This window comes from Chaetodon trifascialis, chromosome 22 (genome assembly GCF_039877785.1).
Source record: "Chaetodon trifascialis isolate fChaTrf1 chromosome 22, fChaTrf1.hap1, whole genome shotgun sequence".
Lineage (NCBI taxonomy): Eukaryota > Metazoa > Chordata > Actinopteri > Chaetodontiformes > Chaetodontidae > Chaetodon > Chaetodon trifascialis.
Window position 1 is genome coordinate 7402669 of NC_092077.1, and position 23292 is coordinate 7425960.

The 23292-nt window shown below is 44.2% G+C and overlaps 3 protein-coding genes across 4 annotated transcripts; 1 reads left to right on the plus strand and 2 right to left on the minus strand.

The window, feature by feature from the left end:
* Positions 1-28: 28 nt before the first annotated feature.
* On the minus strand, positions 29-4535 carry arl1 (ADP-ribosylation factor-like 1). The gene is made up of 6 exons (XM_070991668.1): positions 4066-4535; positions 3191-3328; positions 2456-2537; positions 1809-1920; positions 1416-1594; positions 29-1256 (listed from the first exon to the last, which is right to left on the minus strand). Exons 1-6 carry the CDS (start codon positions 4067-4069, stop codon positions 1226-1228), a joined length of 546 nt encoding a protein of 181 aa, XP_070847769.1. The 5' UTR covers positions 4070-4535; the 3' UTR covers positions 29-1225.
* A 241-nt stretch (positions 4536-4776) lies between these two features.
* LOC139350357 (DENN domain-containing protein 11-like) lies at positions 4777-14083 on the plus strand. Its single transcript, XM_070991657.1, has 9 exons — positions 4777-5173; positions 7137-7236; positions 7491-7649; positions 9641-9797; positions 9921-10059; positions 10327-10458; positions 10551-10701; positions 10965-11033; positions 11443-14083. The coding sequence occupies exons 1-9, from the start codon at positions 4777-4779 to the stop codon at positions 11636-11638; spliced, it is 1500 nt and encodes a 499-aa protein (XP_070847758.1). The 3' UTR covers positions 11639-14083.
* LOC139350353 (FYVE, RhoGEF and PH domain-containing protein 4-like) lies at positions 14009-22069 on the minus strand. 2 transcript variants are annotated; one of them, XM_070991653.1, is made up of 16 exons: positions 21943-22069; positions 20307-20447; positions 19547-20120; positions 18943-19423; positions 18512-18657; positions 18138-18294; positions 17615-17753; positions 17345-17403; positions 16665-16808; positions 16406-16578; positions 16148-16178; positions 15960-16043; positions 15734-15859; positions 15493-15636; positions 15147-15287; positions 14009-14505 (listed from the first exon to the last, which is right to left on the minus strand). In XM_070991653.1, exons 1-16 carry the CDS (start codon positions 22067-22069, stop codon positions 14230-14232), a joined length of 2943 nt encoding a protein of 980 aa, XP_070847754.1. In that variant the 3' UTR covers positions 14009-14229. The 2 variants fall into 2 exon arrangements, with proteins under 2 accessions (XP_070847754.1, XP_070847755.1); XM_070991654.1 differs by lacking the exon at positions 21943-22069 and adding an exon at positions 20680-20801.
* Positions 22070-23292: the final 1223 nt, after the last annotated feature.

A 23292-nucleotide genomic window follows, 5' to 3' on the forward strand; every position in this document is an offset into this window, starting at 1 on the left:
AAAATCAAACAGCCTTAACACAAAATGGTACAATCACTGAGAGCAATCTTTACTGAGAATCATTTTCACTGTACAAGCAGATATAAATATGCAACCATAAAACTTTGAACATACAGTTAGTGTTCAGTAACTATACTACTAATATGCCAAAGCTGTACTCAAGGATTTCAACGGAAAAGGGCTTCAACGACAATATTATAAAAAAAAACAAAATGGGAACAACACAAATGAAGAGGAGGAAAAAAAAAACAATAGAAATCCATGACATTGCATCTGCCTGATGATATAGTACAAAAACAGCCAAGGCTGCAGTAACACTTGGCCGGAGGACATATGGCAGTTGTTGTTCTCACTGTTTGAGGCCAGATTTTCAATTTCCCAAAGTAAATCAGCATATTTCACACAAGCCAGCAGGTTGTTTACAGAGAGGTATGTCATCCAAAGCTGTGTGCTGTATGACCAGTCCAGCATACTCCTTAAATTGTCGAATGAGTTGACAGTCGGGCCGCTGCTTCTCTGTGATGTGTGCTCGGGTCAGAGGCAGGAGTGATGGTCCAACTTCTGGTTTGTGCCCTGATGGGAAAACGCTGCCTCCTGGTGGATCTTAATAGCATATTTTCACTGACATAAGTGCCCAGCAACTGTGTGATCAACTATTGATCATCTTGTAGTTTTACTGCGTGCGAATGACTTAAACTCTCTGGGAGAAGAAGAAGCTAACATTGTCCAGCGACGACAGCTGATTTCAGAAAGACTGCAGAGGATCGGAGTGGACAGGCTTATGACAGAGTCTCATTTATTGATTCCTCTTAATCTGTGATAATTTGAGTGTTGACAGTATTACACGTGGATTCATAAAATTAGCATTATTTAACATGTCTGTTCACAAGTGTGTTTTCCATTTGCAAAACACAGAAAAATATAGATGCTAACTTGTTGCCCATCCATTACTGAAGTCATACAGCTCTGGTGAGATGGGGGCTTAATGTGTTTGTGCCCAGTCCAGACATTACTGCAGCCTTCGCTTCTAAGTCCCAGGCTTAAAAGGCGTTCGGCATTGGGGGGGGGGGGGGGGGCTTGGCCAAGGCTTCATGTGGGTTGGAGAGGGGGAGGAGTGCAATCACTGGTCCAGTGGAAAGTGGGATGGGAGGGGAGGGGAGTCAGTCACAAGGCTTCATACAGGAGGGTCCAAGGTCAGGTGTATGTACAAAACGGGTGGGAGCCTTTACTGTCGACTCTTCAGGGAATCCACCAGCCTACGAGGACAGAACAAGTAGAATTCAGCTTCAGCAAACACAGATATTAGCTAATATCAATGAGCTTTATTCATGAGCCCTCCACAGTCATGTACCACCTTATATTTCTCACGACGGCTTTTTTTCTATTATTTCTCGATATAGTATGGTAAAGCCTACCATTCCATTGCCTCATCCAGCCCTGTGCCCTTTGTGGCCGAGGTCTTGAAGATCTGCCATTTTCTGTCTTTGAGGGCGGGAAGGCCCAGAGCATTGGCAACCTCCGTGGGCGTCATTGCCTGGTCCATGTCCTGCTTGTTTGCAAATACCACCAGGATGGCTTTCTTCAGTTCTTCCTCCTGAATGAAGCACAAGGTCGCAGAATTGCATCATGAAAATCAGACACTTAAAGATCTTATTTTCCAAAAGTGGCAGCTAAAAATATCAGTGTAATGCAAGCAAAGCAACAGCTGTAATAACTGGTGTCTTATAAGCAACCAAGTGCTTCATTGTGATGCTTCTTAAATTCTTAAAATCAAGTTTCTGGCAGTAGTTGAGAATAAGCCCACTCACCTCCAACATGGCCACCAGCTCAGACTTTGAGATGCCCATCCTGTCACGGTCACTGCTGTCAACCACATAGATGACTGCATCTGTGTTTGAGTAATAACACCGCCAGTAGGGCCTGTCGAGAGGAGAGAGGATTAGAAATGTTGTCAGATGGGAGAGCGGGATGGAGAGACAAGAGAGAAGCTCCATCAAAGACGCAAGAATGAGAGAAGGCAAAAAAAAATATTTAATAAGTGAGGTGAAAATAACATAAAAACAGTAAAAGTGACTGGTGGGGAGATAACCAGTTTTTAGAGCAGCCTTGTCAAGTGCTGGTTTGTTTGACAAATTTGACATTAGAATTGAACAAACACTATTATAATTTCACAAAATATGATGTCCTGACAGACAGGAAACTTGATATTAACTTTTTAACACTAATCCAGTAGAATTTAATGCAGTAGATAAGCAAATATATATATATATGGGATGACAACAGTCAATTTTGAATACTCTGAAACTGGTGTATCGCTGCAGCCTTATTTGACATATAAAGCATGATTTCTCCAACAAGTCGACTAAGACACAAGCTGTCCAGAGCTACATCCACTTTCCACATTTATACGTTTCCACATGCTCACTCCTCGGCAGCACAGCCACCGACACCCTACCTGATACTCGTCTGTCCTCCCAGATCCCACACCTGGAACTTCAGATTCTTGTATGTGACTGTTTCCACATTGAAGCCGATTGCTGTGCGGAGAGAAATCCAAATGAATACAGTGAAGACAGAGAAGTGACCACTGTCTCATTTGCATTGGATATTTCTGTACTACCACTACTACTAATAATAAATTAAAATAATAAGTCAACTAGGTCTAACTAAGACTCAAACCCCGGTCTCCTGTATGAAAGTTCTGTGTTTGACCCATTCATCCTGTTCCCTGTGTGGACTTTGTCTCTTTTTATCTCACCTGACCATCTAAAAAGGCATTCTGGCGGAAAGTACTGAAGGCAAACTGCCCAAACAGGCTTGCAAAGCAGACTAACAATGTACATAGGTGTGACAGCAAATATATAAATTACAGGAAGCTTGTGTGTGTGCACTGCAAGACCACGCCCATCTGCATGAAATACCAAGTTTTTACAGAGTCCCGTGAGACGAGAGGATGGATCCTGAGACTGCTTCTCTCCAAAACACGTCAAAAATAAATGCTGACAAGTGTCTGCTAAGCCTCTCCTTGTAGCAGTTTTTGCCAGCAGTATTACTGGTCAATGCATAAAGAGCTTGTTCTCATTCCACTACAAATGATAGTTTAACTGGTGTGAATCTAAGGATATAGCGAAAGGAGGAATAAACGCTTAACAAGGACGGACATAAAGAAATAGACAACGCCAGTACATACTGGGGATTGTGGTGACCACCTCTCCAACCTGTAGCCGATAAAGAATGGTTGTCTTTCCAGCACCGTCCAAACCCAGGATCAAAATCCTCATCTCCCTGGTGCCAAACAGGCCCGAGAAGATGCTAGAGAAGAAACCACCTGAAGAATAGACACACAGGGAGATATTAGTGATGAGGAAAATGCACTTTACATTAGTGGATGGGAAGAAAATGTACTTTTGATCAACTAAAACAGCATCTTGTTCCACCTTCATTATGAGTTGAATACTTTGGGTTTATTGGGTATAATACTTATCTTTGGGCTCTGGTGACCCAGTGATGGACAATTTCCTTTGTGTTGACTTTGCATAACCTTAATGATTTCTCAAATAATTAAAATCTAATAGTTAATCAATGATTAATCGTGCATGACGTGAATTCAGCGTGAAAGAGTGAGTCCAGCTCTCTTCCTGCTTTACATGACCTGGCCTCACTGCCAGCATCACTCAGGTGTTCGAGCAAGTTAGCTTAGGTTAGCTTAGCTGCTTAGCTACAGTCACTGACGTTACTGCATGATGGAATTAACTGGCGACTGCAGGCTGTCGTGGTTCATCTGCTATGTCCTTGATGTCAATATGTAGATAATTATGAAACAGCTAACCCGAAAAGCTTGGAAGGAAAACGTTATAGAGATGTCCCGACAAGAACACCACGATTGAAAAGCATACGACATTCACTGTCAACAGCTAACATTAGCCAGCTAGCTAATATTGGCTGACAACAGTCGCACCGCGTGTAAAAGACACAGAACAAATAACAATACTGCTAACTAATTATTCATATAGATATTCAGATGACAGATATATCATTTTATCGACCAACAATTCAAATACTCACCCATTTTGATAATACTACGGTTCCAGTATAGCAATACGGTGGCAGGTTGTACAGAGAGCTTCTTCCGTATGGTTGACGTGTCGCTGAATGATATCACCGACTCTCGCTTGGATTTAGATTCGCAACATTCGACACACTCAAAATGTCAAGTTTAGCTGTAAAGTGAATTAAAAAAACAACTAACAGCACAAGTTTAAATATTACCAACAATTCATTTGACATATTCATTGTGTCTTAGATTTTATACACAAGAATCGTGGGTGCAATGCTTTGGAAGAACGTAAATGATGTAAGCGAAAGTGCTGTTTGAGAAAAGAAGTTTCATCCGGACATTTTGGTGTAGGGTACATTCACGAGGCCAAGACGGATACGTGTTCCCAAATGTTCGATAACTATTCTTAGAAAAGGGAATGTCACAGTGACTGGTGAATTGTTTTGAATGCAGCTCACATTAGACGAAGGAGTTGCCCTCTCTGAACACCATCAAATTTATGATCACCTCAGACAAGAAAGATTCCACACATAGATGTGGAAGCTGCTATGCGTAACGTTATTTTGATGCAAAATGCAACCGTTCTGAACAGTTTAGAATAACTTTACAATGCGGGGATTGCTCTGAGGTGCAATTATCTACGGATGGACCTGGTGCCTGTCGGCTGAGACATCATTTACAATCCGCGGTGAGACTGACGAGGCGGGATCGCCGACAGGATGGTGGAGCGGTCGGACCGAGCCCCTCTGCTGGACTGGGAGGAGGTTCCGTCCGCGGAGAAGCCCAGCGGAGCGGCACCGTCGGCCGTAAAGGACCGACTGTCGAGCCCCTCTAACAGTCGTGTCTCATCAGGATGCTCCGCGCCGGTGTTTGGGTGGAGCAGCGGTCCGGGGGGTCCCACTCCCAGCAAGTCTGTCTCCAACGCAGACGGCTGCAGCGCCCCACCCGCGACCTCCAGCAGCCCGGCGGGCAAGGATGAGGCGCTGCGTAACGACAACGAGGAGCATCCCTCGGATTCAGGATCGAGGGAGGTGTCGCTGGACGACAGGATGGTGAAATGGGAGGAAAAGGACCAGATTGTGTCCGTCTTTGTGGTTACATTCAATACCAGATCAGGTGGGACATAGCATATACAACATGGGAATATCATTGCTGTATTAAATCCAAAATGTTAACAGACAAGGGAAAGGATAATGTTTATAGACAGGAATGAAAAAATAGATGAAGCCTCGTCTAATGCGAGCAACTCTTCTGTCTGACGCCCAAAACCAAGAGCGCATGTTTGTACCAAGTCTGCAGAACCTTCTCCTACAGGTGTGGCTTTTTCTAACCTGGCCATAAGTTTATAGACATGATTAAACGCCATGACACCCTCTGTGGTCTAACTAAAGAACAGAAAATGTCCAAATGTCAGGATGAGTCCTGTGGTGGAAACCAATCAGCTGGCTGTTTCTGCAGAGTAGGCTTCTACATATTTAATGAAGGCAGGATGAGCCTCTGTGAAATAGTAGCCAATCAAGTTCCTCACCTACAGAGCTAATCAGTGTAAGAATAAAGAGATTTAATGTTTAGAAATGAGGGAGAAAACCTGACTTGATTGCAGCGCAGGGGATTCCCTCCAGGGTGGAGCTGGGCCCTTCGATGGTTTTGCAGGATGTCAGATTAACAGGAGACCAGGAGAATAATTGGGCGATGAAGAGGTTATACCAGTGCTTTTTAATATCTGCTCAGTGGAAGGGTCACTGATATCACTTCACACAGTCTGACAGGGGGCTTTGCAGGAAAGGCCTCAATTTGAAGGCATCCAATAGGACTCTAGGTAGATTAGCTGGATCGATTCCTGGTCTGTGCAGTCAGTATTGTTACCTCCTTCATGCCAGAGCCAGGAATCATAGGGTAACTCATGATAGGATAAGATCTATGATATAAAATATTACAAGACAGTTGGCTCTGGTACATCAGTATATGTGTACCTATAGAGGAAAACATACGCTTTTGTTCTCATATTTGCAGAATTTTACAAACAGGCAAAATGAAACAGTGTGTATCAAACTGCACAGAGCCTTAGCACCAAAATATCTACAGTTTTTGCGCTCAAATATGACCCTTATGTTGGAATAGAAAGGGAAATATGCCTCTGCCTTAACACCACAATATATTGTAGACCATTATGACGGCTGTGTCAGTGTTTTGGCAACATATTACCAAAGATTTAGATATCACGCTATCAAAAATATGTGCCATTCCGACTTATGCTTTCTTAAAGGAGCAATCCACCCTGAAACAGGTGGACTTTATGTGCTTTGAATTCCCTGACGTTGTTTTTTTGAGGGTGTTATTCTGACAGAAAAATGTAGATTTTTCCAAATAGATCTGACTCTAAACGAGGTAAGAAACAGAGGCGTGAAAGACATCCCATAAAGTCACCAAGACAACAAAAAATGAGAAAATTGCAAAAGTACAAGAACATTAGAGTAGGATTAGGATTCATTTCATTAGTTTATATATAACAAAGCAGGATTCTTACACAAAATCTCTATTTGAGGAAAATTTCTTACAGAATTTAGTCAGGCATCAAATGCCACATGATGCACCGCAGTTCAAAGCAAAGCACGCGCTGGTCTGTTAGTACAGGGAATAGCTTTGATGGGCGTTTTATACTACAGCGAAATACTTCATGTCAGTAACAGCTGTCAGAGAGCGTCTTTGGTGTTTGGCTGCAGGTGCTTTTCAGTCTCAGTGGACGATATGGACCTGAAGGCTCGATCAGATGGCTAATGTCTGCAGAAACTCCGCTGACTGACACATGTAGCTAATGAATAGACTGAAAAAACACACCGTCTGAGTCACCTTCTCTGCCTCCCTGCTCCTATCAGGCTGTATTTGCTCAGCTGCCGCTCAAGCGTCGGCGCCAACCGACACATAATATCTTCCAAGGAATCCAGCTTGGCTGTCTCACTGCTGTTTCATGAGCACAAAATGAAATGGTGATAATATATTTACTGTCTGGTCTTGTGTCAGCGTTTGTCTGCTTGCCTGCCTGTTTTAACATTATCTCTTGGTGGCACGGGTGTGATAGGAAACATGCTGGAGTGGTGTCTGCCCAAAGACATGGACCTGGAGGGAGTGGAGTTCAAGGCCATCGCCAGCGGCTCCCACCGAGTCACCACAGACTTCATGTAAGTGTTTGCGTGCATGATGCACAATAGAGGAGGCTGTTTACCTTCTTGGTGGCCTGAAGGACGCTACCAAGTGGAGGAAGCTACTTTAGCGGATTAGGATGCGGCCCCATGTCTTCGTCCTGGCAGGACAGAAAGTGTTGCCCGGCAAAAAAAAAAAAAAAAACAAGCCCAGCCATCTGGCAGTGCCTCTGCTTCTCTGACTCATGGCTTCGTCTGTCTCCCTCTTCTCCCTCCCTGTCTCCCCACCACAGCTACTTCCGGAAAGGCAGCTACTTCGGCCTCGCCTGCTTTGCCAACATGCCGGTGGAGAGCACAGTGGAGAGGGGGGCGAGGATGAAGTCGGTAGGGATCCTGTCGCCTTCCTACACCCTGCTCTACCGCTACATGAGCTTCCTGGAGCACCAGGTTAGGTAAGAGCAGCTAGTTTGTTGCAACAGAGCAGTCTGCGCACGCACACGACAGGAGCTGTTACTGTCACTGAACAAACTTAGGATTAGGTGTTCGGCCAGTGATCATGTCCACTAGTGATTCATCTCTCAAGAGTTTTATGAGTAATTCACAAAATAGTGAAAAATGCTTCCAAGAAGACAATTTCAAACTGCTTGTTTTGTTCAACTAACATCCCAAAACTCAAAGACAACAACAACAAAACAACCTCACCACAATGTCCATTTAGTGGCTGTTCGAGCCACACGGTCCTTGCTCTTGCTATTCATTTTTGACATATGCTCAACTGAAAACAGCACGAAGACAATATATTTAATGTTTGACCTCACCATCTTCAAAGATTTTTGTAAATATCTGGTTATTCTGAATCTGATGCAGCAATACATTTCAAACAAGTTGGGACAGGAGCAACAAAAGACTGGGAAGGATGTGGAATGCTCCAAAAGCACCTGTTTGGAACAGTCCACAGGTCAACAGGTTGATTGGTAACAGGTGATAGTATCATGACTGGATATGAAAGGGGCATCCTGGAAAGGCTTGTTCACAAGCACGGTTCACCACTGCACACCTCTAACTTCTCAGCGATGGAACAAACACTGCCCTGCTGTCCACACACTCACGCTGCATGCAAAATAGAATCAAGTCACGGCTGCTCACAGAAGGTCCAGTTATTGCCAGACTTCTTTATCAATATGACAGTAGTTTGTTTTGCTGCTCCCAGAATGATCTAACCTGTAGTATTGAACTGCTTTTGCTGTGACCACCAGTAACTGCAAGTGAAGCCAGATCAACCAGGACTGAAATCTACAGCCGTGCTAGCAGCTCTGTGAGCTGGTTCTTATGGACAGCAGTCCTTTGAGCTAAATGCTAACACACTCGCAGTGACAATACTAATAATATAATGTTTCCTATCTAAGTTTAGAATGTTAGAATAATAAAAAAAAGCCTTTTATATGGATGATGATCCACATTAATTTTACATATCAGGATGCACTTGTCCCACTGGTAAAAGGCTTCAAGTATGGCAACATAAGTTCATAGGTAAGTTCAGATATGGTCTGAAGGGGCCGCTGCTGGGGCTTTTTGACTCCTCTTGGCCTACTTCCTCTTCTCTTTTCTTTCCTCTCATCTCAAATAGAACACTCTCCCACTTTGCATGACTCCTGTTTTCTCTTTCTCGAACCGTAGATCCCCTTCAAACAACCGCACACTTCTTCTTTTGCACACACCGTTGATAAGTCTGCCGGAGCGATCGGGCCTGCGTTCATCCAAAGATCTGTCACAACCCTGTCCCACATGAACACAGCTCTCTCTATACTCAGTCGCTCTTTCTCTCTGCTTCCCCTGACCCCCCTCCACAGTTCCCACACTCTGGCCTCTCCTGGCCTCCAGTCACACAGTGGTCATGCTCCTTACTCATCATTCCCCACGTAGCTCGCTCCAGATACCTCATCTGCTGACTGCTGGAGCAGTTATATAAAGGGCTCACTGTTGGTCACAAGGTGGCTCAGATATTTAGGAATTTATGGATACTTTCCCCCTTTTCCTCTTCCTCTCTCCTTCTCTCTGTTTTCTGATTTTGTTGGATGCTGTGAAAAGGGGTTGTGGTTATTCTGTAATCATACTCAGGGTCTATGTTGGGCAGCTCTGTGCACTGTGGTAGCATATTTCTTCCCAGACTGAGATCCAGTTCATTTTTTCCAGTCTGTTGTCACTGAATGGGGGTTTCCAGGCCAAATTAATTTGTATAACAAAGAACTTAATCTTATCATTTGTTTCACTGCACTGTTTCTGCCCTAGTTAGTGACTGTTGACCACAATCCACATTTTAGCTCTTGGTGTAAAAAAAAATCATTATTGCTGAAGTTAAGAAAAACTCTACTTGCGTATTTCTGCAGATTTTTTAATTTTACGGTTTCGAATTTTCCAGTCTTAATGTCTGTCCTTGCTTCAGGCTCCAGCTTCAGTCCCCAGGCCACTACTCTCCCCTGGAGGCCTTCTATGAGGACAAGAGAGCACTTCTGCCCCCCAGTGGCGACGGTGTTGTGACGGCTTGTCCAGCCAATGCCTGGGGAGCTGCAATCAACCACAGCATGCACCCTGAGATGAAGGTAGGAGGGATATTTCCGCTTACTCCAACCACGTCAGCTGGCGTCTGAAGATTTCAGGGTTTTTTTTCGGCTCTGCTACTCACTGACCTTGTGCGCCTCTGTGTTTGGATACCTCTGGACCAGATCACCCACCCTGCGGGCTGTATGTCCCAGTTCATCCGTTTCTTTGGGGAGCAGATCATGGTGCTGTGGAAGCTGGCTCTCCTCCGCCGGCGCATCCTCATCTTCTCGCCTCCGCCCGTGGGCGTGGTCTGCTACAGAGGTGAGCAACATCTGGAAATCGTCATCAAAAGAAGTCGTTTTCAAGTCTTTTAGAGCTCTGAAGCGCATTAAACTTATTTAGAAATGTGTGTCTTTTACTAATTCATTGTCTGAGTCTGGAGATTCCACATGCAGTTCCTTTCCAGCTGAATCAGCGTGGGACAGCCTACACGTCATGCACGCATTCGCATCCCATGTCGCCGTCTCGCTCTCCCACACTCATGCATCATTTTTCTAATTTCACCCTCCACCCCCTCTTCCCTCTCAGTGTACTGCTGCTGTTGCCTGGCAAACATCTCCATCCCCGGGATCGGCGTGGCTGTGCCCGAGTTCCGGCCCTTCTTCTACGTTAACGTGGCTGATATCAGCGCCCTGGAGAACGAGCTCTCCTACGTTGCGTGTAAGCGGACGCTCAGAACGTGGCAGCATTTGTGAAAAAGCCCCGGTGATCTTTTGCATCTCGTGCGTCTCAAATCTTGTTTGTATCCTTAGGTACTACTGAGAAGATCTTTGAGGAGAAGAAGGATCTGTATGACGTGTATGTAGACAATCAGAATGTAAAGACCTGCAGAGACGGCCTGAAGCCTCTGCTCCGCCTCAGCACTGCAGACAGGGAGAAGTATCGCAAACTCACTGAGCAGAGGTAGTTAATGCTGCTAACAACAGGGCTACCCCTGACACATGCTGACTAGATCCACAATCTGCAAAACTAACGACAGTCCCATCAGCCTCAGCTGCACTTTTTATCACGCCAACATTAGCATTTAGCTCAAAGCATGACTGTGCTTAAGTACAACTGCTACCACAAACTGAGCTGATGTGTCAGGTAAATCAAACTACTGTAGGTTTTCAAAGGAACAGCTAGAAATAAAGCATGTTTGTGTGTGTGTGTGTGTGTGTATCTAGGCAGATGTTGCTGTACTCCCAGGAGGAGAACGGAGACTGTGTGTCCAGTGAAGAGGATCTCTTTATTCTGTGAGTACATGATTCATTTAACCAGCCAGTGGAGTGGAAACACTGACAAACCACTGCACACAGAGCAGATACAGCTTGATCTTTCTATGAGGGTCCTGGCAAGAACGGTCAGAAACTTCAAATTGAATCAAAGAGGTCATGAGTCAGACAGAATCTCCTGACCTTTCTCCTCGTCTCACAGTTCGTGATTTGTGCTGATTTGATTTTTGAGTGGCTTCTTCCATGTTATCACTGCTGCTGTTCAGCATTGACATGAGCTGAAACCTCAGGAAGGTGGGAGGAAAGTAAACAGGACAAAAGGAGCAAAAGGATTTTCTGGATTGTTAAAAAGTATATTTTAGTTGTGGAGTGAAGAGCCATGGAACAAAATGTCAAACTTTCTTTCTTCTAAATTCTAAATCTCGTCCAGGTTTTTCCTGGAGCAGAACAACAGGATTTTCCAGACCCTCAGTGAAGTGGCAGGGAGCCCCGATCCCACTCTGACCCAGGAGAGCGTGCGGGCCATGGGTCTGGATCCCCACGGAGACAGGCTCTTCCTGCTCCACCTGCTGGAGATCTACGGCTATGACACCCTGCTGGTGTCGGAGCAGCTGTGCTGCAGTTGAGAGACGACTGACGGCTGGCTTTCCGCCTTTCCTCACTGCTGGTTTTAAAAGAGTGTTGAGCTTTGAGTGCTGCACTACTGGCTTCTCGGAGTCTTCAGGACAGTTTGGGCCTCCAGAAATTTCTCTGGTGTCATTTTTTGGTGTATTTCGCTGTGCTTCTTTTGTTCATTGTGGTTCTGCTCCCTCACAACCGGATGGCAAGAACGACTCTGGTGTTTTATAACCAAGAGCAATGTGGTAAATTCTACTTGATACAGCATCCTGGAGGTACACTCACCGATAAGATGGATCGCTCACCCTTGGCTGACTTAAAGCGATTCTCTGGATCAGATACAGCTGAAGTATTTCAACACTCAGCCACGTTTGAATGCACGAACGGTAGGTCCAAACCCAAAATGACGACATCAGGTTAATACGACCGTGGCCTGAGCTGTACTTTGACATCAGGTTGAACGACAGAGAATGAGACTACTTCCAAGATGAAGCCGCTGACTTGGAGATTTTCAGTGAACAAAATGTGTACTGAGGATTAATGTATGAAAGCGTAAGAGAGTGGAAGGCCTTCCTGTAAATAATCCTGCTTTTTCCCTTTATGTACAGTGTGTCCACGTGCGTGTGATAGGTCCGCCCCTGCCAGTGTTGCTTTCCTCGTATCAAGTGCTGGATTTAAACATGTCATTTTTTTAAGCATCTATGTCCAAATCAGGGCCTCCTTTCTCGAAATCCAACTTATGTCACCACAAGCAGGTGAAATAACCTTTGTCTTAAAGGGCCGTGTCTCTAAGCACCGCTGTTGAAATGGAACTTAATGTGACAAAAGTCCTGTTTGCCATTTAATGTTAAGACTCATTATTTCTGGTTGGAGCGAAACAGATATTCTTATGATGGATCTTAAGATTCAACAGGCGAGAGTGACGTCCATGAGGACATAGGGGCTCTTTGAAATGGCTTATTTGCACCCTGGCTGTCAGCTGGGCCTGCAGTTCAGAAGATGTTACACAATGAGCACTGATGAGTCTTCACTGCTTTTTTAAAATGTCCAGTTGTGTTTGCAGCTCTGGTGTCCAGACAAAGACAGGCCTTTAGAGGCTGAGTTCACAACCTGAGATATTCTCTCAATTCAGAGACTGATATTTTTTAACAGCTGCCATCTGCAGATTAGATCATAGACAATTGGTTTAGACACAGTTCTTTTAACCGTTAAGCTCTGTACATTTTGAAGCACGCCATAGCGGCATATACTTTCTGCTCTGTCAACAGCAAAACAGGCCTCGCACTTGTTGGTATGTATGTTGCATATTGCTGTTGATACACGTGGTCGTGCATAAGCCACAGAAAAGAAACATGAGACCACGAGGTTCATTGTTATTGGGGATTTAAGCGGGAACCTTAAAGCTGCATTGATCAAATTTTGGCCACTAGAGGGCAGAAGAACTGACAAATGACAGCTATGACCAGATCATGGCTTGATTAGTTTTTAATGGCTAACTATCCTGAGAGAAATAGCTGGGTCTTTCAGCTGCTAACTTTGTGTGTCTCCTCTTTACTACTGGATATGTAGTATAGAGTCTGTTTATCATAACATTTTGCTGAAAGCAGCTGGAACACTGCAGGACATATTGCTGGCGAGAGTATTGGGAAGTAACCATACATTAAAAAATGTTCCAGAAAACTTGAACTAGCTTAATGGATAGTAGCCATTTGAGTCTTAAATACTGATTAATGCAGCTTTAAGCAACTTTTCCCATTGGTGGCACATTTTTGATTTCCGCCTGCATACCTCCATCAATCAGGTAGATTTTAATGATTTGCAAAGTCCACGTTTCTGGGACTTTCCTCTGCTGTAAATGTCAGTGCGTAATGGCTACATGAAAGTACATGCACTGAAGATGAAAAATTCCATTGAAACGGCATCACTTCAAGTCAATCATATTTTTAAATTTGCCATTTCTGTGGGATTAAAACATGGCGCACACTCAGGTAACCTGGTGCTCTGGTTACTCTATAGGCTTTTTGCTGGATACATAAATGACATGATGTACTCCTACAACAAACTAAAGGTCTGATCATTTTGTTATCCATTGAATTCTTTTTAAATGTTTTCAGTTTGTTTCGATGTAAACCGTTTTGAGTGTAAATATTCAATTGCTCTTACGTTATCTGTGAAGAAACGGGATCAGCTGAATGTGTTTTGTAAGGCAACTACGATCCCGCAGAGCCTCTGTGTATCACTGAGCCCTCACGCAATTATGTGTTCATCTGTCCACTGTTAGAAAACACAGCACATTTTCCCACAACATCGCATGGCACCTTAGACAACCTGTACAGAGCTGAAGCAACCATGTTTGTAGTTGAAGGGGTAGTCCGACTCATGTTAAAACACCTTCACTTTATTTATTTTACTCTAAACCATTTCAGAAATAAAGTGCATTGCCACTTCTAAGGAAAACAGTTCTCAGTCTGAGTATTATGCATCATTAACCTTTACATTTTAATCATTTGATCAAATGTGCAATTCAAAGCTACCGTCTTTGACATCAATCGCCTTGTTTCATCTGTTGCTGTATGTTTGTATACGTGCTTTCCATCGTTCAGGAGTGGTTCTCCATGTTGCCATTGATGATAAATTCCTCACCACTGGAGACTCTTCCATCATTCACATTGCCATTAATGCTTGCCGGCATCCTGCCTGTCACTGCAGCTTGCAGAACGGTCACCCAGCTCTGTTTGAGGTCCGAGCCGTCGCAGGAGAAAGTGTGGGTTTGTCCGCACTGGCTTAAACAGAAACAAAGTTGGCCCTGGAGCTCCTGAGGGGACTCGTCCACACTGCAGCCCAGTAGAGGTATGCAGGATAGGGGCTTCACATCCTGGAAATATGGGGGTGTGAATGAAAGCAAAAGATGATATTCCCCAACAGAATAGTAGTAGGGGAGCACTCCTTTCTCATAGAGGATATTCAGTGATGTCACTTTTTTTACATGGTGCCATGTCGCTCATGAAGCAGGCCAATCAGTGATGCATTTGTCATCCACAGTATCTGCATGTGTAGCCTGACACTATGGGATTTTTTGCAGGTGATGGATCAAAATCATAAGGACTTCAAAGACTGTTCTGGTTTCTTGTGGATACATTTGTCAAAAAATTTGGAGTTTTGCTTGGTTTCATCCATAAAAAGAAGCAGGAGAGGCGATGCTTTAGCTGTCTGAGGAACTTCTAAGAATCTGTGCAGCTGATTGGTTGCAGAGCAGCTCTTCACAGCTTCAGCAGTGTTTCCCTTTTTTCCCCCCACATGTGAGTGCGTGACTGCAGACGCTGACTGTTATGTTGCGTGTTTGCTGCTGTGGAGTGACTGTGGTGACATGTTACAACATCACATGCATATCCTCTAGACACGAGTATGGCATCATTACTCAAAGGTTGAAAATAATATGCAATAGACTCTTAGATATCAATCTCAAAAACAATACAGAATATATTCCATTAACATTATTTTCTTCCAGATGCCCACCTGTGGAGCAGCGTACAGACAGAGGGCCAGGGGTTCAGTCGTGGAGATAACAGACCACACCTGTTGCCACGTCTTGGGACTGTCACCGTACAGCAGGAAGCTACTCATCACACTGTCACTGGACACTGGAGACATCTCCGACTGGGACAACAGGCAAACAAGAAAACACAATGCATTTATGTTAGGCTGTATTTTATGCTCCTAAAAAAAACAGACTTTAACCATCTACACAGAACATAGCATACTAGAATTCTTGAAGTCAGCTTTCAAAAGTGTTAATTTGGTTTTAGCTCGACTAAATGAACTTAAATCATTACACTGAGTTCCAGTAACAGTAATGACTCACCTCCAGCATCCGTCTCTTCTTCCCCTCCACCCTCTCCCCTCTCTGACCGGTCAGGATGGAGTAGCAGGCTTTACACACTTTGTTCAGCTTGTTACCGTCGTACTCTAAAGCCACTTTATTGTCTGAACACTTCCAGCAGACCACCTGCGGAGCAGAGGCACCGTCACTGCCACGCTGTCCTAAAATGAGTTTCTGGCTGTACTGTGTGCTCATCACAAAGCTACGCCGTCCTGTCACTCACGCAGCCGCAGGCTCTGCAGTGATGTCTTCTCCTGGTGATCGCGTTGAAAGGTTCTTGGCATTTCATGCACACGGTCACCTCGTTGTCCCTGATCCAGCGGGGGGCTCGCCGGCCGAGCTCCTCCGTCTGGAAAACAAACACACATCAGCAGGGATGTTTTATGGTCTTGCGGAATTTTCTGAATAGTTATAAGCACATAAATCCTCTTCTGAAGTATCAAACTTACTGGTTCTTCTGCATTTAGCTCCTTGGAAGCCAATTTGAAGGTCTTGTTTTTCTTCTGAAACACATCAACGGCTTCCTGAATGACCTGAACATAAAACCTGCTTTAGAAAACTCCGCCAACACCATTTTTTGTAATTCATGTAATGCTGAATGTGTTGCAACAAACAGTAAATTAAAATACACCTTTACCTTTATCCACTCATCTCTGTCCTGGTCAGAGCTTGAAAAAAAGGGGAAAAACCCACTAAATTACAATTTAATTAATTAAAGTTTGATATCAGAAGAAAAAAATATTCACAATCCTCCCCATTTATTATTTAAATGGGTCAAATGTAAAGGCAAATTTACAAACTGACATCAACTACCAAACACAGAACATCGGAAAACAAACGCAATCTTGGTCAAAAAATAAAATAACATAATGCCTGTCTTTCACTACACACACACCTGGCCTGCAGCTCGAGGGTCCTCTCCTTTCCAGAGACCTGGAAGGTGTATGGGTGGTCCTCATTGGTGGTCTGCTGCACCTGCATGCCATCCACTCCGATCCTGCAGCGCACAGTAAAACGCTGCCCAACCAGGCTGAACTTAGGAGTGCAGCACAGCAGAAAGTTGTTGAACTGTAGAGAAAGGTTACACACCGTCATTTATGATCAAAAATGACGAGTCTCTGCATCTGTTTCTGAATACAAATCAGTGTTCTGACCAGGAATAGGTGCCTCTCCATGGCAGATGTGTTCCTGGCGGCAAGCTTGAGCAGACGACCTTCCCTGAGGAACTCGTTGGCCGGGTTGACCACCTCCTCCTCTCCAACCATCTCGTAGATCTCCAGCAGCCGCTTCAGGCTCTCCTACAGAGAAAGGGAAACACTGAACGAGATCAGCATGGACACAGTCATAGCTGTGCATGTCCGATCAGAAAATTCTAGCTTAGTGACAATACTTCGTTTCATTCACTTTTTGACAACTTCTTTTTTTTGGTTCCTGTTTTTGTTAATAAAGTAGAACAATAAGGAACAGAAAAAACAAAAAGAAACTAGTTTGGGAAGAACCTCACATGACAGCTTTCATATCTTTAACAAAAATAAATCAACTAATTGCTTCTTGTTGTACCACACAGAGGCTCTTGGTATGACATATCTTGTTACCTGATGTACCACCCTGCATGTTAAAGGCCAATACAGGGTATTAAAACAGAATATCATCACAATGACACACAGTAGATGAGTGTACAACTGTAGCATTCCCAATTACATAATCCATCATTGAAAACAAAATATTAGATGGACAAAAGCGTATCAGTTTTGACAATATAATGCAGCTTGTGACAGTGATGAAAGCTTACTTAGAGCAAAGGTAAATGATGTGATATGTAATGGTAACGTACAGCTTTGTGGATGGCGCTGTTTGAGTGGGTGGCTGCCATGGAAATCGTCTGCAAGGACTCTGCAGGAAGGGACAAAGGAGGTCTGCTCATTAAAAATTTAATGACCTATCAGAGACTGACATGTACTTTATGAGCGAGAGAGGGTCGCCATAAAAATCTGACACAGGAGCAAAGGAGCAAAGGACAGTGGTCGACTGACCGATAAAGCCTTCAACAGCTCATGATGAAGAAATCAATACACTGAGATAAAGGCTGTTGCAGCATACTTACTGTGAGCAAGCTCATAATCTGGGTTATCCTTGGGCAGTTTCTTCAGGTAATCCCTGAGCAGCATTTCATAACGTGGCACCCTCTGGACTGGTTCCAACATGTGGTGCTGCAGGGTCAGGCTGCCACACGCCTCCTGACTCTAAAAACCAGACAATGCATACAGAACACCCAGCTCAGACCCGGGCGCGCACTGGCCGTTGGGCAAACCAGGCAAAATCCAGGTGGGCTGCTGCTCAGCCCAGAGAAAGTAATGCAACATATTTCTGTATCAAAACTTTGTCCCACCCCTAGAGGAAGAGGAACATTACTGTTGTGCTTCTATTGTGTATTGGCAGCATGTGTTATCCAATTGTATTCTAGATAAAAATCAATCATTTAATAAAATAGGTGATCGTGGGCCAGTATTTGGGCTGGTCTGGACAGAAGTCTAGGGATGAATGTTTGTCCCAGTGCATCTCTGCTTAGACCTCCATAGTTTTAGGTGCAGTAAGAACTGATACACACCCAGCTGATTATGTCTCACCTGTATGTCCTGGATGATGTTTCTGAAGGCAGTAGAGCGTTCAGTCCAGGTCCTGACCAGCTCCATGGCCTGGTCAAAGTTCCTGATGTAGTCTGCATACATCCTAAGGAAAGGTGCATGTTGCAGCAGGACATTACCCAGGCCTGGGTTCTCACTCCTAGAATTGGTGGAAGTGTGGAGATCAAGGGTCTACAGTTATAGTATAAGGCCTTTTGTATTTGGACAGTGACACATTTCTTAAGACTCTGGTGTTTATTTCATGTTTAGAAGTGCACCATGTAATTTTAGTTTAGCATAGTTGTTGCATACCAAGCTGATTTTCATATAGCTACTTGAACACTACTGTTCTCCGTGTTTAGGACACAAACACCCACCAGTGGCTGATGCAGTCTTCCAGGTCAGGTAGCAGGAACTGGCCGTGAAACGAGTAGATAGAGGAAATATTGGAGAAGATATTTCTTATCACCTCAGGAGGAAATGAGCCTCGGCCTGCTTCTTCTGTCAGACGTAAGCAGAACACCTGTGGTGGGAGATAGTGGTGCAGCATACTGAAATGAATTTGACAGTTCTTCTTCACAGAAATGTTCTATCCATCAATACCAACAAGAATCTGGTGCTGCAGGAGCTGATGTGCTTGCATAAAGAAAGAAGTTACGTGAGAATATGGGGGGAAATGATACCCCGTTCACATCCTCATATCAACAACAACTATGCTAATCTACAGAGGCATGCTGTTGCTGTATATTTTGGAATCATGTGCATTGTGTTTTCATGGAAGGAGCCAGAAACGGATGACCGCCCTCACCTGGTCTAACAGGTGCAGACGAGCCACGTAGGCCCTCTCTGTCTGCAGGAGTTCACTGGCGATCTTGTACAATTTCTGCTCTGTGTTCTCTTCCTCTTTTGGCTCATCCGCTGTCTCCTTCCTCTTCTCAATATCCAGTTTACCTTCAGACTCCTTGTGAGTCCTGCCATCTTCTGTGCTTGTCTCATTCCTCTGGCAGGAAAACTTGGAGCCACATCCTTTGGGCTTCTTCCCGTCTTCCTTTCTGTCATTTATTCCTCCCACATTTACGACTGAGCAGTCGTTCCCCAGTGCTACGCCATTCATCTGCTGCGGGGAATGCTCTTTGCTTTTTTCCTTGCTGTTGCTTGATAGATGGGCTTCATTTGTGGAATGATTGAGTCTCTGGTTAACTGGCGCTTTGATGGTGACGGCCGGCCTGTTGCAGTTGGGTGACGGCAGCAGTTTCAGAGGAGAGCGTTCAACTTCTTCAGTGGGAATCCTGCAGAAATAAAATACAACTATCACTGAAAATTCAAGTGATATTTGGAAGTGAATGGATTCAACATTGTGCGGTACATGCTCTGGAAAGGTAATCGAGGTGACCAAATTAATAAAAACCAACCTGTTCTCATCCAAGTAAACAATCAAGTCAGGCACGCTCAGAGATTTCCCCGCTCTCTTCTCTTGCCCCTCCATCATGCTGCTTGGGATTCTGTGCAGTCCCAGCCAGGATTTAGAGTTCTTGGCTGGGCTATAGCTCCCCATCCTCCCCTGAACGGGGCTGGGGGTCCGCAGTTTTCCCGCTAGAGGGCTCCGGTTCCTCGGGGACAACTTAGCAGGACTGTGCCATCCGTCTCTCAGTGGACTACAGCTCTGAATGCCTCTTTTGCCTGGACTTGGTGATCCGAAAACTGGACTGCTTGTAAAATTTGGAATCCCCTCAGTATGTCTGGCAGGGCTGATACGTGCTGTAGACGCTCCATTCAAGAAGCTGTTCCCTCCTCCTCTGACAGGACTGGGGGAGCCTAAACAACTCTGCGCTGGGCTGACACAGGAAATAGAAAGTCCACAGACTCTTTTAGGGCTCTGGTCCTGCTCCGCGCCATTAACCTGTGGAGGAAGTGCTTTTCCTGTAATGGGATTGTGAGCTTGTTCTGCTCTCAGAGAACTCTGGAGACGAGCTGGTTCAGAAGCAACTGCAAACAGATAAACAACGTGCATGGCTAGTTATTATTATGATCATTGTATAATGTCCTGAAGGTGCAGTATAGTTCACAAAATACTGAGTTAAGACAAGCAGTGATCTCAAAGAACACGGAGGGACTTAAAGAATCGCACTACTTGCATTTATTTTTCAGGTTACGTGCGTAGACTCAGCCTACCTCGTGGCTGTAAAAGCGATCCTTTAGCTGAGTGTCTTTTGATGTCTCCCTCTTCTCCAAATTTGGAGTTTGGTTCTGATCCACAGACGCTGTCGCAAGCCCGGCCACAGCTGTACGAGCCACACACCCCGCTGCTCGCCACTAAAAAGAAATGCAGGGGTTACTATTACTACTAAAGTTTTACAAAGCTTTACGGAGGCTTTATCACAGTTATCCTCGGTGATACATTCAAACACAAAATGTCAGTTTGTTTGGTTGCACCGTAACAAGAAGTGGAAAAATCCAACCTGTCCAGCAAAATCATTGCGCACATTCCCCCAAATATTTTCCAACTTGAAATATTTTCAAACTGTGTAACTGTTTCTTTTCTTACCTGCGGTTTGTTTCAAAGCTTATCCGAGATCATCCATTACTTGTGTAACAAATTGAAGCTTTCCTGCTCGCTTCTGGCTCGACTAAAGTGTGAACAGATTCGCCCGTCACGTGGAGATGGCTAAAGTCTACTTTCTCAACAACGCAATGCTTCTGCTTTCTCACTTCTCTCTTTTCTCCATCGTGTCTAACCTTCACCAATCGCGTCAGCGTCTAAGAGGCGACGTTCCACACTCATAGACAGTGTGATCATCCCCACAGAACTGTGTAGTTTTTTTTAGACAGCATTGACATCAAGATGGGGACAAGTGCTTGAGAAAAAATTGCAACAGATGCATGTGGAAGGCTACAGCTATAGGCGATGTCAATCATTCAACAGCCTCTACCATCAGTCAGGGTAAAGAGATATTGCAAAAAATAAATATACTGAAGTTGTGGACAATGACTGAATTGAATTAGAGAGATGAATGGTACTGTTGAATCCTGCATCTGAATGTATCATTGGGGCAAATGTACTTCTTTCATATAAGTGAATAGCTCTGCCTTAATGGGTGAACACAGCGGCTTTGTGTGTGTGTGTGTGAGGGATTGACAAATGCCTGTCTTAAGACACACAGGCAAAGTCCAAGCTGAATCAGGGGAAAGAGATTTCACTGCAGTAATCCAACAGGCTAAGAGGCCAACAGGCACCAACTGTATCAAACAAAGTTGAAATACATGCACACACACAAAGTACTGCCCTGGTCAGCCTCCTGCAGGGCAGTTTGAGTGTGAGAGCCAGAACCTTCATCATCGGTTTCCCCTGTTGACATTTTCCCTTGTCCTGGTGTTTAAGGCTGAAGGGTTATTCATCGACAAAAGGAGGTAATAAGTGCAGATCTCCCTTACTACTCTGATCAGTGTGAACACAGACGGCACAGGCACATTATATTGCATAGAGTTTCCAAACAATAACCATTCATATCCATTCTTCTTCTTTTTTTGGCTTTTCTTTTTTTTTTCTTTTGCCACAAAAATCCAGTAAAAGGCACAAGCCTATGTATGGTGACTGCAGCAACAGCAATAGGGTGTAGTGCCTCTGAAAGTAGTTGCTGCTGGTCACTCTTTAAGCTTTTTAGCCAGTGTAACGGTCACTGCAGTGTTGCATTTGCTATTTGGCCTTAATTGAATAGAACAATATTAGAGGCAATATAGGCCTACTGCTACGATCATTTCTTACACATAATGTGGACTGAAGCATGACTCTAAATGAAAGCGACCTCACCTGTATGTGAAGCGTGGCAGTCCACCGCAGCACCTTTGGCTTTCCGTCTGACGGCCACTCGTCTGAACTCGTCCGTCTCACGGCTGCAGGTCAGAGTCAAACTATTCCTCTTCTTCAAGTCAAACATCGTCACAAAGTCGCCTCAGCTGCAACGTGAGCCGGCTCTTTCTCCGGAGGACAGTAAACCGCAGCTTAACGATCCGGTCGATTGAGAAGCGCCGCCTCTCATTTAAACCCGCGCACGCCCCGAAGCACCTTGGTGGACATCGACCAATCAGAAGGCGCGCAGCCACTTTTACCTCTGTGACGGAAATCAAGGAGGCTTTGACAGCGTCTGAGCAGTTTACATTAAAACCTGAACAAATATTGTGATCTCTCCATCGGCACACCTTTCACTGTTCACATGTTTCATGCTGAACTTCTTCATGTCATTTTGACTTTGGTGAAGAATGAAAATGTCTGTCGTTATTTCAGCTTGCTTGTCTGCATCCATTCCCCCCTCATTAGCTGCAGCAGCACCATCAAAGACAGTTTACTGTCCTACTCCTGTCCTACATACTGTACATTTCAACTAGGGTATTTATTATAGGAACTTTACAGTTAAATGAGTGATCATCTCTATTGGCATCACTGCAATATGTCTGACTGATTAAGTCAAGCAAGGCCACCAAAATGTTGTACTGTTACAGAATTCAGAATTGTGTTTGGAAATCAAAATTGGTTTGTGTGTGTGTGCACATACAAGGAATCTGATGTTTATAATTCACATCAGTGATTCCAGATTTAGGTAAGGTAAGTTTAGGTAAGGGATTCTGTTGCAGGCAGCAACCCACATGCTTTTCAGTTATGAATCCTCTGTGTTTTCTGTTCTGCTTCTCTGTGAACACTGCATTGCTAAATGCTAAATGCTTTGCACACACGCACGAAGAGGGAGAGAGGGACAAGAAGCACACAATCCCATGCTATCAAAAAGCCACACAAATAATCATGTTGGCAAGTTGCTTGCACAGAGGTTTCTGTTACAATGAATAGTATACAACTTAAAAAAAAGGTTAATGACACAACTCATTCAAACAACATTTAAAGATACACGACTGCAGTGAGGTGCAGTGGAATAGTAAGTTTTATTAACTTTAGTATCAAATCAATAATAATTTCTATTTGCATCACCGCAACATATCTCAATGGGTATAAACAGTGAAAATTGAGCATGATCACAAAATGTGTTGTGTTTGGCCCAGAAAATGTATCTCTTTCAAAAGAGATGTAATATAAGACAAGTTTTCTCACTTCTCTTAGAGTTCTCCATTTTAAACACTCTTAGTTCAAGAGCTCCCTCTAGCGGAGACA

Bases quoted from the DNA above. Each gene is read 5' to 3' on its own strand.
- arl1 (XM_070991668.1), bottom strand. The intron at 2,538-3,190 runs GTATGTACTGGC...CTCTCCGCACAG, and splicing joins GGTGGTCACCACAATCCCCA to CAATCGGCTTCAATGTGGAA. The intron at 1,921-2,455 runs GTAGGGTGTCGG...TCCTCTCGACAG, and splicing joins GGAGGACAGACGAGTATCAG to GCCCTACTGGCGGTGTTATT.
- LOC139350357 (XM_070991657.1), top strand. From the start codon at position 4,777: ATGGTGGAGCGGTCGGACCGAGCCCCTCTGCTGGACTGGGAGGAGGTT. The intron at 7,237-7,490 runs GTAAGTGTTTGC...TCCCCACCACAG, and splicing joins CGAGTCACCACAGACTTCAT to CTACTTCCGGAAAGGCAGCT. The intron at 11,034-11,442 runs GTGAGTACATGA...AATCTCGTCCAG, and splicing joins GAAGAGGATCTCTTTATTCT to GTTTTTCCTGGAGCAGAACA.
- LOC139350353 (XM_070991653.1), bottom strand. From the start codon at position 22,069: ATGTTTGACTTGAAGAAGAGGAATAGTTTGACTCTGACCTGCAGCCGT. The intron at 17,754-18,137 runs GTGAGACATAAT...TCTGGTTTTTAG, and splicing joins ACATCATCCAGGACATACAG to AGTCAGGAGGCGTGTGGCAG. The intron at 15,288-15,492 runs GTGAGTCATTAC...CTGTTGTCCCAG, and splicing joins AGAAGAGACGGATGCTGGAG to TCGGAGATGTCTCCAGTGTC.